At 48.2% G+C, this 12,608-nt stretch overlaps 1 protein-coding gene across 1 annotated transcript in view; it reads left to right on the top strand.

Annotated features, from left to right (window-relative positions):
* Nucleotides 1–75: 75 nt before the first annotated feature.
* Nucleotides 76–12,608, top strand: part of CSUI_005130 (fatc domain-containing protein) — a 44,313-nt gene continuing 31,780 nt past the window's right edge. The window contains exons 1-9 of the mRNA XM_068065309.1: nt 76–3,097; nt 4,094–4,630; nt 5,396–6,602; nt 7,447–7,945; nt 8,815–9,190; nt 9,714–10,156; nt 10,777–11,070; nt 11,450–11,761; nt 12,281–12,540. Coding sequence (XP_067922721.1) covers nt 1,936–3,097; nt 4,094–4,630; nt 5,396–6,602; nt 7,447–7,945; nt 8,815–9,190; nt 9,714–10,156; nt 10,777–11,070; nt 11,450–11,761; nt 12,281–12,540 — 5,090 coding nt within the window. The 5' untranslated portion in view covers nt 76–1,935. The remainder of the gene's footprint in view (nt 3,098–4,093; nt 4,631–5,395; nt 6,603–7,446; nt 7,946–8,814; nt 9,191–9,713; nt 10,157–10,776; nt 11,071–11,449; nt 11,762–12,280; nt 12,541–12,608) is intronic.

Raw genomic sequence — 12,608 nt, 5'->3', positions numbered from 1 at the left:
CCACTGTCGAAGAACGGTCTCTTCTTCATTCCAATTTGAGCACGGCAAGGCTCCCTGGAAGTTGTAAACGTTAGGACAAAAGCCTCTTTTTGTCTGCTGCCGTGCATGCACTCGCTGTCTTCAAGTATCGTCGATCTTCTTCCTGGCTTGGTGGACAATCGTAGCTTATCCTGAGTCTGTATGTTCCTGTACGGTCCACCCACACCAAGCACTGCCTCTTCTTGTCAAGCATCTCCAGACTTTTCGATCTCTTTCAGCACAGTCTTCGGAGTCTCATAGCAGCTCAACAGTGCAACCTCGCTTCTTTCTAACCAGCAACATCACGACTGATTCTCCTCATCTTCGAGCTTGTCGCACCGTGTTATTTTTGTTCTCAAGAAGAGGAACTCTATTCCGCTCTCTTTGTTCTCTCTTTTTGTCTCACCCAGTTGGCGTCTGCCTAGGAAGCACGCCCTTCTCACAAATTTTCTTGTTATTCTATCAACCCATTCATTCAAACAAAGCGCACACTGATCTCCTGTAACACCTTTTTTCTTCTAGATTTCTCCTCTTCTCTACTTTTATTTTTCGCGCTTCTCTCTCTTGTTGTATTCTAACTGTCACCTACGCTCCTTCCCTTGCTTTTCTTTCGTCCTTAGTCGATCTCTGTCCTTACACTCCACCAATTCAGGGAGAGACAACGGCTGATTTCCCTTTATGTCAACTGTAAGGGCTTTTAGTCTCCTTTACTGAAGAGCAAGCAAAGCTCTGCTTCGTCTTCTGCTTTTCCTCCTTCTCCATTCTTGTTCTTCGTTGCCCCTGCGGAATCATATGATCTTGCCACTCATCCATCCTTCCTTTCTACAAACTTCTTTACGTCTCCCACTGCTTCCTCCACGGGATAGACGGGGAAGTAGCGAGGTTTCCTGCCCGAAGGAGCAAGTTGGCGCCGTCCCTTTTCCTCTCTTTTCATGTCTTTTTCTCGCCTAGCGACAAAGCTCAACTTCTTTTGTTCTACTTTCGAACAGAAATAGTCTATTCCACTATCTTCTACTCATCCGATTACCTCCCATGACCAGGCAACAGCAGAGGTCCATTTGAAGGATAGCTTGTTCTTTTCTTCTATTGTATCTTTCTTTCAAGCCATGTAAGGCTCTAAGTCATTTATCCTGCTTCGTGTTCATGCTCTTCTTTAACCTCTTCATAGGCTTCCCTCGTCCTCCTCCTTCTCCTCCTCATCCTTTCGACGTCTTTTCTCCCGGTCTTCATCTTCTTACTTCTTCCACGGAAAGGATGTCTTCGCCCCGCTCTTCCTCATATGTTTTCCTTGTTACTTACGAAGGAAGCGTTTAGAATGAAAGGCGGATCAACTTCTCTTTTCTCCTCTCCCTTGGGCCATGTCCTTCCCCTTCTACTCTTTCACAACATGTGCAAAACGGTTCGCATCTGACAGGTCAAACAACGCTAGGGACCGGAGTAGAGGCGGAACTCTCTGTATCATTCTCTTTCCTTCTTCCCTTCCACATACCACAATGTCGATGTTGAGATTTCCTTGAAAAGGCACCTTACTCTTCTGTTGTTGTTTCCATTCTTATCACTCGTCTCAGCAATCTCTAAAAAGGCCTATCGTCTCTCCTCCCTGCCTTTCAACTTCCTCTCTCTGTGTGTGTATATTCGTTGTCATCTCTTCTAATTTCTCCTTTACAGTATCGTCTCTCTACGTCTCGAGCTATGAGGATTTCCCTCCATCAAGTTAACCATCTCCTCTCTTTTCTCTCATGTAACGCTTGCCGCTGCAGGGACACCTCTACGCACGATGACGTACTTCTCTTCGTCTCTTTCGTCCTTTCTATCTACATAGTCAGACCGAGCTATGGTGGGTATAGATTTCATTCACTCTGGGCAAAGAACGATGTGGACTGCTTGATGAAAGATTTCCTGCCAGATTTCTGAGGTATGGAGATCCATAGCTCTCGTCAGAGTCTCTCTTATACTAGCCATGGCCTTCCTTCTCATTCTTGCAATGATCGTTCTAGGAGCAGTCTTTCATCAGGCAGATCTTCCATGGCTGCCGTATCATCTTCTTCTTCCTCTTCTCATGGACCTCCTCAAGGAGGAACATGTTGTCTCTCTCCTTCCTTTTATCGGAAGAAGCTTCAACTTCTTCAGACGATCAAAGGACTGCAAAGTTTAGTTGGAGAGATCTTCTTTCAGAAGGCATCTCAATCGAGCTTAAGGTTCACTTGCCCCTGTAAAGAGGTGCGACGAAAGAAACGAAGAGAAGAAGAGGAAAACAAGCAAGTCGATGGAGGTAGGGCGGAGGTATCTAGCGAGACGAGACACAAGAGGAAAGAAGATGAGGGGAGTGAAGAAAGACGAGACAAAGAAGAAAATGATTCTGGATCGACGACTTCCTCTTCATGCTGTCGGTACGCAGTCTTTACCTTCCCAGGTGACTGGCCTCTAGAGATCTCCTCTCGCGAGGATGGAGAGGAAGATACTGAAGACAAAGAAGAGAAAGGAAGTGAAGGAGATCAACAGCTTCATCTCTCAACTTCGGAGAGATCTCCATTTAAACAGACACCAGCCAGAGGGAAGGAAAGGAACGGAAGCGAAGAGGTCGACAGGGCTATGCAAGAGAGGAGAAGTCATGATGCCACAGAAGAAGAGAGAGAGAAGGATGACTATGACACAGGGAGAAAGAAACGAGAAGATTCCGCTGTAAGGGATAGCTCCATAGAGACACACTGTAGCACTTCTTCATCTAATACAACTCGTAAAAACACTCGCATGGCCGGACCACTTACAGGAGATGTGCTCATTTCGAAACTTCTTGAGACAGTTATTCTTCCTCTCCTAAGAAAGATGATCGCTTCTTTACCTTCTACCGTGAAGTCATGTTTGCTGAAGGGATCGACAGAAACGAAAAGAAAAGGTCAAGATGAAGGAAAGACGAAAGACAGAGAGGTTTCAGTAGAGGGGGAAGAAGAAGCAAAACACCAAGAACAAAGAAGACAACGACAAATCTTCTTTCTCTTGCAAGTAGCTGAAATAAGGTGTCTTCTAAGAGTCCTATCAGGTCTGCTCACTGGCCGCATTGATCGTGTCGCACCACGTGGTAAGAAGACATTCATTCCATTCTTCTCTTCTTCTTCTTCGCTTCGTGTCTTGTTTCCCAAAGTCTTTGCTTTTTTTCCTTCTTTCTCTTTCCCTCTTTGGCATGGAAAACTTTTCTGGCCTCCTGTTCTCTCTCTTTGAATTTCTCCTTAGCACGCCAACGGCTTCTTTCTCTCTTCTGTATGATACTCTCGAAGACAGCAGGAACGTCTCAAGAAAATCCGACACTGGTCACAGACAGGAAACTGTCCACCTCTTCTGTTGTCCTTTGTATATATATACATATATATATATACGTATTCGTATAGAAAAACAAATAGATTAGAGATAGCTAGATAGACAGGTAGATTGATAGATGAGTCTGTTTATGTGTGGGTTGACATTAGTTTCTTTGTCAACTCTTTTTCTGAGAGAGATATTGATGAAAGAGTTATGCGTCTCACCTAATCCTTCTTTACATATGCCATTGATAGAGAGAGAATTTGGAGCGTCTCCAATGATACCATACATTCATCCTTCTTGTGCAAGAGCGCTTCGTATATCTTAGGTCTTTACGAGGTAGCTTTCCTTGCTCCTCTCTTCAAAGGCACCCCGCCATCATTCTAATCCCGTCATCCGCTACGATATCGATCTAACCTTTCTTTCTCAAGTATCCATCTCCAAACTGCGTCTATGAGAAGAAGTTCACAACAAGACTCCGACTGTCTTTCCGAAAATGTTCGTTGTATTCGTTTCCTTGATGATGCCTGACGGGCAAAGAAAAGAAGGAGAAGCGGGCGTTCTCCGGAGACGGAGGAACTTTGTATGTTTCTGATGGCGTGACTGACCAATCTTCCACGGATGAAGCCTCTCTGCCGTCTCTCCTAGCCCCCTCCTCTGTCTCGTCTCCCCTCCATGAATGCACGTGCCTACGTCTTTGCTGCATGTCCACGTCTTCACTCTCGCCCTATATTTTTGCTTGTCTCTGTTGCTTTATCTCTTTCTGTCTCATGAATAGGTCTCTCCGTCATATCGATTCGCCGTATTGCCGAGGCTGCATGTCTCCTCTTATCTCTTCCAGTTCATTTGCTCCTTGTCTCTTCTTCGATATCACGTCATTCGTCGGGAGGGGTTCACGGAGAGAATAACAGGCAGGAGGAGAAGAAGAAAGGAAAACACAGCAGCCACTACTCATCCTTTGAAGATGTCTGGAATGATCGACGATTGTCATATCATTTAACCGCGGCATCGATAGGATGTAACGTCAGCAAGCCCTCTCAGACTCCGGCGAGCAGCTCCGTCTCATTTCTTTCTTCTCCCACCTCATGCGAACAAAGAGAAATCTTAGCAAGTTTAGTTCTCCATATTAGAGAAGATTGGTCCAGGGCTATTATTGATTGCATGCGAGTGTTAAGGAATTATCTTCAGATCCTCTCTGAACAAAATAACGCTGGTAGTTGTGGAGATGAAGGGGGGGGACGCAGGTTGCAAGAACGGAGATGGCGAGGACTAGTCACCTTCGAAGTGGAGGCTGCGGATGTTCTTGCATATCTTGGTGAGTCAGAAGAGAAAGAGATAGAAAGTTATAGATAGGCCTTCACGTCAGTACTTCATAGGGAAGGATATACGTAGATCTTTGCGTCTACACTCCCAGAATACAACGATATGGATAGATCTTTACATACCCGACACTTTGGATATAACCTGTAGATAGCCTTCTACTTTGATACTTCTGTGCTTGCTAGATTCATGCGCTGAGAAGTAAAGTCTACGTCTCACGACCATCTTGCTTCTCTCTGCTGCATGTCAAGTTCTTTGTGTAAGAGGGAAGCCTGTCGGTTCAGTTGTTGACTCCTTGCCATAGTATACAAGACTCCAGGTGACCGTGCATGCACGCTTTTGTGGGCGTGTGAAAGCGATCTGAGGGAGACGCCTGGATAGGGGGGTTTGGAGACGAGTCCCACAAGTAGAATTCGTGGTGATGTTGACGAGAAGAGATTGTCTTACTATGGGCTTCGTGAAGGTCCCTAGCTTTGCCAGGTATCTACTCCTGGTGTGTGTACAGGGGTTTCTGTATACACAGTGGTCAACAACCTATGGTCTTGTTAAGAATTTCTTTTTGCCTTCGTCTCACATTATGATCTTCTTGTGCATTCAGAACACTTGCCACTATCGAATGGTACGACCCTACATACTGATTTCTCTCTTACTTTCTCTCGACGTTACTCCTATGTATGTATCTATTTATCTGCGTATGTGACTACGTATGTATCTATGTATGTACGTATGTATGTATATATGGTTTGCTCTGTGTGTGCAGCAAGAGGCGAACAGTCTTTACCACGGTGTAGAGAAGAGATCGAAACAGAATCCTGTCCACTGTTTTCTCGTACATGGGAATCCCTCCTGAGCCTTGTAGATAGAAAGAGTTCTTCTGCTTCTTCGACCACACAAAGAGGCTCTCATCTTCTACCGCGTCGTCTTTACATGTCCCAGGCGTACATCCATCCAGCAATCATTTCCTTACATGAGACACTTCTCTTTCAAATCTTTCAAGATGGCCAGCTACTACTACCTCCGGTGAAAGATGGAGAGCTTTTCTCTCAAGACGTCGAGTCTCATTTCGTGGCTTGTCTTCTTCCAAGGGAAGTAAATCTCGACGCTTCAAAGCACTTCTCTCAAGTCATTCAAGATGACGGAAGGGGGCTAGTTCACACTATAGCGCACAGTGGTGTCTCTCGTTCCTCGTGGTGGTCAAGAGAAGGTGTTTGCGAATCAGCGGGGACTCTATTTCCATTGAGAGAGCCTACCCATGTCCTTCAGGATTTCGAAGATGCTCATATCAGCCTCACACGGGCTGTCTCCGGGCTCTTGGGGACTGTCTCTACGAAGCGAGGAAGCTCTGGATTTAACGAAGCTCGCATGCATTTGTATGGATTAGCAATCGAAGGTGCTCTTAGATGTGTAGGTAATGTACGAGCGATGGAGGAGAGAAGAAGACGAAGAAGAGTAGAGCTGCCCCAGGGGGTGAAGAGGAAGAGATGCGTTTCTTCTTCATCTGACGCGGCTGCTGAGAGACAAGTGTCGGAGGAAAGTACCAGCTGGTCCAGCAGTATGACGATGAACTTCCCTAGTAGCATGAGGTCGGAGGAAGCGTTCAACTTTAATGTAAAGAGACCATGCCGAGGGCCGTATCACACCGCTAGACAGTCAGGAGAAGAAGAAGCTGATTACGGAAGTGAGGAAGAAGTTTCTTCCTTTGATAGAAGTAACGGCATTCATCGCTCAACCGAGTCGGTCCGGATACCTGCGTTGGATGCCGAAAAACAACTGAGAGAAGACTGTAATGAATTTGCTACTAGGGACTGGAATGAAGATCTTTCTGAGAAGATAGAGGCGGTAGAGCTACGTCTTCTTGATTATTGGCTGCAAGAGATTGTACGACTTGACGCGATGCTTAAGCGTGTAGCAGTAGGCGAGGGAAGGGCAAGGTCATCAACGGGCTCTTTCAGAGAGTACCGAAGGAGGTATGTTTCTGTTGTAGTTGCCATTTGAACTGATCACTCGATGAATTCTCACCCTGTGCATACATCCTTACTGCGCTGATTGATACTCCACTGAGCTGACAGAGATCGGCGGTCCTTGATGGCAGGATAGCGCTTCAAACAGTCCTCCTGCAATCTGGTGCAAAAGTCTAAACATCGTGAAAGACCTTTTTCATAGCTGAATGCCTGGTAAACAGCCTGCGAGGCGACAGTGTCCTTTCTTCGCATCTAGCCGTTCACCAAGCTGTTTTTGCACCAGAGCACAACTGCCCCATGCGAGCGAGCATGAGGCTTGGTGATGCTCAGGTGTTACGAGATCGTCCCTTTTTCACCTCTAAGCTGTATGTTGTTTGTGCTTGTCTGGACTTGGCGCCAGACGGGAGATATTTGGGCTTCTAGGGATCGCGTAGCGTGGAATTTGGGCATAGGTCTTGGGTAGTCATGCGAACTGCGCATCTTCGAGCACCTCTACCAAGTACTGCTACTGCTGTCCTTTGCCGAGGCACCTATGGTGACTTTTTACTCAGAAACGCTGCTATAAGCGACGCCTTTGCGGTTGGTCTGACCATTTCGCACTGTTTTGCTGTTGGAGGTCTTTTTCTGATTGAGAGGAAAACGTGTGTGTGAAGGTGATTTGCTCTATACGACGCTCGCAAAGGTGGGACAATGAGGGATGCGAGTGACCCGGGCAGCACGCCTACAAGGTCTACTGCCGAGCCCATCTGAATTGTCCTCATCTCAGTTGATTCAGCTCCACGGCTGATAGCATCGTGTTTCCAGACTTTCCGCGAGTTTTCTCCCTTCTTTCTTTCGATCTTTCTTTCAGATTGCGCATTCTAGTTCAAGAGATGCACGATCTCGTCTTTCTACCTGCTGCTGCCTTCCCTTCCTCTGCCTGCAAGACCTCACCAAGAACCGCAGCCGGAAATCATGTTGGAGAAGCCACTAGTGAGCTTCTGAACTATGACAACGGCGGCGATGTTGTTCTATTTGATAGCGGGCAGCACGATATACACGGCTCATGCTCTAGACGCCTAAATCCGTTCTATTTGGTGCCTCACCACCGAGTCCCCTTTCTGACTCGACTAACTGAGCTTCTCCGAGTGTGGCTGCTGCCCAAGGTTGAAGGACGGGAGGGTTCCCTTCAAGGGTGTTACTATGGAGAGGAAGAAAACGAAGAAGAACAAGGACTAATAGAATGGTTATTGGAACGCTGGACATCTGCGCGGTGTTCCTTGGACCGCGTTGCTGGTGACTTGTCTGGAGGAATGAGCAACACGAAGACGCGCTGCTTCAGCGATGTCTCCGTTCCACGATGGACGGTGGTGAGTTGAAGGATAGAGATATTTCATGCTCTACTTTGCAAGGGTGCATGTACACAGATCGTTCCTCAGGATGACTAACACTTCCAGAACGAATCTGGCACGTGTTATTCTGACATGTGACGCACGGCTAGATTTCTCGTGTGTAAGGAGCAAGGCAGCGGGCGAGGCCGTGAGGGTGGAGATAATTGTCCTTCAGTCTTCACTTCATTGACATGCTAAGCCCTAAACCTTTGAGCGTGATGCGAATTCATGGAAGAGACCACCTCGGGAAGCACAGCCCCTTGTCAAAGGTTTGAATAGAGGGTTGCCATAACAGAGAGTGTTCGCTCGTCACCACCACATGAAAGAAGGTATGGCAAGGCCTTGTGGTTGGTCCTTCTGGCTAGACGGTGACTCTTCTGGGAATCGTGCCATGACGGATGGTTGCGGTGTGGAAGGCGGCAGCCGAGTGCCCTCATTATGAAACAAAAGTGGGGAAATTGACGCAGGCAGAGAGCCAAACTTACCATTTCGGCTCTCTCGTCACAGCGGCGTTTGTCTCCTGACTCAGCCCCCTCGGTACAGCTTTCTATTGAAGTGCACGTAAGACTAACGTTTGAAGAGCAGCTAGGTTCTTTCTTCTCTCTTGCTAACTCGGCATAGACTGAGTCCAGATGGCCACGTAACGACTGCACCATAGAGAACTTCTGTTTTGCTCGGGAGACACATCCACTGAAGCGAAGGTGAGTGTTGCTGTGTATAGATGCAGTCGTGGTGGTAGCGCTGGAGAGAACGGCACGGCTTCTGGCTTCTACTGTTCAATTGCTTGGAGGAAGCGCCAACCGTGAGGATTTCGCTGCATGTGTTGTTTATCGTGGGCTTGCTTACAGCCTCCTGAGACCGTTGCAGCGCTCAAATGGCTTCTCCCAGTAGTGAAGGATGCTTTCCTACGAGCGGAAGTTCTGTTGGGGCTACCGTTTCTTCTTTTTGGCATAGACAAATCAGAAGGTCCGGGGAACTACGAGAACTCTCCACTAACCGAATCCGATAGAGAGACAGGCCAGGACGCCGGATGCGCTAGTCGGCAGACTTCACGGGAAGCCGTCGTCGCCCCCGCCTGTTCAGACAGTGAACTGATGAGTCGAGGGGGCGACCTTTCTCCTATTGTGACACCTTTTTATTTGCTGGGAGCCATACGATGCGAAGGAAGTTTCTTAGAAGACTCGAAAGAATTGTTCCGAATGTGCTATGATATATCAAGCGAAAGTAAGCCGCAACAGCAGTCATCTCGCCAATGAAATCGCGACGGAATCCGCGCGCAGGTTGAGAAACTGAAGTTTGTGCAGCGATAGCCGACGAGACAACAGCCCTTTCCTATCAGCACAGCTCACGAGGGATGAATATATATATGTGTGCCATCTGTGTTATCATGGTTACGCGAACAAACTCTCCATTTGACTATGCGGCACCGCGTTTGTACTAGTATACATTAGACTGCTTCTTTAGACTTCAGAAAATGATGTATGAGTAACACTGCTGAATCGTGAAAGGCCGGGCCGCGCTGCAGCAGTAAGTTACCTGATGTGTGCGCATCTGTACTTGTAATGCCTTTCGAGCTGTGTCGGCGGCGCCCTGACTGGCTCTCTATGGTGTCTTGTCGGGACGGACTTCGCCCCGGGCACGGTCTTTGTCGTGTCTCCACTCTGTTTTCTTGCGCTGACTGTCATCACTTCAGCGACTTTTTCTTAGATGGGACACCTCGGTGGTTATGCTGCCATCGTTTTTACAGGTGAACGTGAAGGCCTCCTTTACCTTTTGCTGCGGCGCCTTGACGTTGTCAGTTCATGGGCACGCGTCGAGTGGCAGTCGTCGGTCTGCTCACCAGGTTTTCCGGCATGGGGCGCACTGAGCTCTTTTCATCCTGCGCTTGTCTCCTTCGCATGTCATTTCTTTCTCTCATCTTTCTCTTCTCCTCGTTCGGGATTCTTGTCTGGTGAGGAGGTGGGTCACGGAGTTAGTGGCTCGAAAGAAAGACAAGAAGATATTCCATTAATTACCCACACTTCGCCAAGAGAGTGTGTTGCCGAGCGCCATGTGATGAAAGGTTCCGAGCTAAGGCAGTGTGAAGGAGAGGAGGACGCTCGAGCACTTGATACTCCTACGATTCTGAAGCAGAAGATTGCTCCTATTTTGTGTACACTTCTCGGAAAGAAAGAAAAGCAGACAGACCAGGTACGATTTGTGGGAGAGGGAGCGCATGGTGCATCTGCGGGATCTGATGTAGCCTGGCGCTTGTTTGAGACAACTGGTGGATCAGTTTTTGCTTCTCATCATTACTACTAGAGTTCTTCTATGCTCTCTCGACTCCACTTGACAACAGCTACCCTTGAAGATGATCACGACAGGACGGGGAAGAATTGCTTTTGGTTACTTAGCTTGAGACAGTATTTTTACATGCGTACTTGCTAGCATGGTGTGTACTTAAATCTGTGGCTTACTACATTCGATGTCCGTCCGCCGGGATGTGCAAGCCGTTTCCGTTAGAGTGCGACGCGTGCTTTCGAAGTATGGTCTTGTTGCTTCGCCGTCCGGAGGAGATCTACATACGTTACTGTGCATGCCACTCTAAACTCGGCTGCGTGCCTACTTAGTTGACTGTGTGTGCGTGTGCGGGGGGCCGGCGAGGTATACACGTCGTATATCTGCTTTGCCCGCGGAAGTTCATGTTTCATTGTATGCGTGTATGTATGTGAGTACGCATGTCTTCTTCATTGAGACGAGATGTCTTTTTCTGTGGCCAGCGATGGCTTGTCTTCACGTTCATTCTATCTCTGCGTCTTCTTGTCCTTCAGATCGATGGTACTGACGATGTTGGCATTCGTCGAGCCTCTTCGCTGTCACCGAGTACTCTCGCCACGCTTGTAGATGTGTTTTACAGGGTAGCAGCTGAGAGATGCTCTTTCACCTGTGTTGGCTCTCCTCCATCGTGTGGGGCGCCGGTTCGCGCACCAGATGATGGCCTTAGCGCAGAAGAGACAGGAAGCGACGGCTATCCACGGCCTGACAACGGCTCCGAAGGTTATGCGTCTCACTGTCTTTGGCTGTCAAACTTCTTTCGTGAAGACTTGATGTTTTACCTTGCACGGGTAGGTGAATGCCTTGTTTCTCTTTGTTCTTGGGTAGCTCACGTCAGAAGTGAAGAAGGTAGTAGGTACAGTCGGGGTGGAGACACGCAGGCTCACGGATGCGGCCACACCAGTCTCCGTCGCTGAAGATGAAATGGGACAAGCAAGAAAGAAAGGTGGACAGTCGGTGGTTAAGTGAATCAAGTAGTAAGGTTGTCACACTTGAAGCTAGATTGAAGAAGATACTTGATTGCTCAAGCGGAGTCTACATTCCCTCCGCATTCTTTGAGGGTCTGAACGGAGGCGTGATCATTTCCTTTGACTTTTCTTGAAGCAAAGGAGAAGAGATGAAAGCTCTTGTCAGGAGAATTTGCTTCTGTCCGGCTCGCGCGTTCTGCAGCTCTGTACGTCGACCTCCCCCTGTGATGAGACTGAGGCTCGAGATCATGAAGAGGGCTCTCCCTCTCTGTTTGACTTGGGTGGCCACGGCGAAGGGCTTTGCCGGGCATTAGTCCCGCAGATAGTGTGCGCTGAGAATCAGTCCATGGGATGTTTCTTGGGAAGCGGAGAGGCCGGCGACAACGTGACAAGTAGCAGAGGCAAAGATGTTTTGACCTCCATTTACTGGAATAGAATACGAATACTCCTGAGAGCTGTGGCCCTGGACCCGACCCGAAGCGCAGAAGAGCGCCTCGACTTCATTTTATGGAAGGTAACAAATGACACTCATGAGAGTACGGTTTAAGGAGGAGATAGTGATGTGTATGTACACTTGGGCAGAAGTAGGTTGTTTGCTATGACTTTCCCATGCATGCAGTATAGCGAAAGTGTCCATGGACAACCAGGAGAGCTTTCTGACATTCTTCCTCTAGTGGAGCTAACCAGGAGCATCACACCGGTCATGCACGCGTTAAAGTCAGGCAAGTGTAAAGGGTCTTTATGGCATTGGTGGTCCCTCACGTCGACTGAGGGGGATCCTAGGGGAGGATCCATTTGCGATCACAGTTGATTGAGCTGCCCCCCCCGGGAATCCGCCTCATTCTGAAGAGACACCTTGTTTGTGTCTCTTCTGATGTACATCGTACCTCTGGCACTATATACTCCCACCTTACGGATTGTCTGACCTATATTACTTGGGACCTTGTGCCTAGCCGTCTGTTTTGTGCGTACTTTCTCGTGTAGAGTACATATGTATATGCCATGCCCCGCCTTTGGGTTTGCTATGTCCTAGGTCTTTCCAGCAACTCTTTTGCGGGACCGGAATCCCCCGAAGCACGAAGATCACGGAGACGCACATCAAACGTGTGTTACGACCTTCACCGGGGCAACGAGTTCACGTGGCTCTTGCTTCCGGTGTCGGCTGTCTAGCCTGTTGCAGTTCTGCGTGTTGAGCTGGGCAGCATGGCTTGTATCGCTTGTCTACAATAGAATCATCAACGTCAAGCCGGAGAGAAAACAATCATTCGCGAATGCCTTGAGCGTCTTCCTGAGGTAAGCGCTTTTGTATCTTCAGTGACGAGACAGGGCGGGNNAGGTTCCGTCTACTGTGTGTTTGGAGT

The sequence above is a fragment of the Cystoisospora suis genome, assembly GCF_002600585.1.
Source record: "Cystoisospora suis strain Wien I chromosome Unknown contig_2469, whole genome shotgun sequence".
Classification (NCBI taxonomy): domain Eukaryota; phylum Apicomplexa; class Conoidasida; order Eucoccidiorida; family Sarcocystidae; genus Cystoisospora; species Cystoisospora suis.
This window is presented reverse-complemented; position numbering and strand designations above follow the sequence as displayed.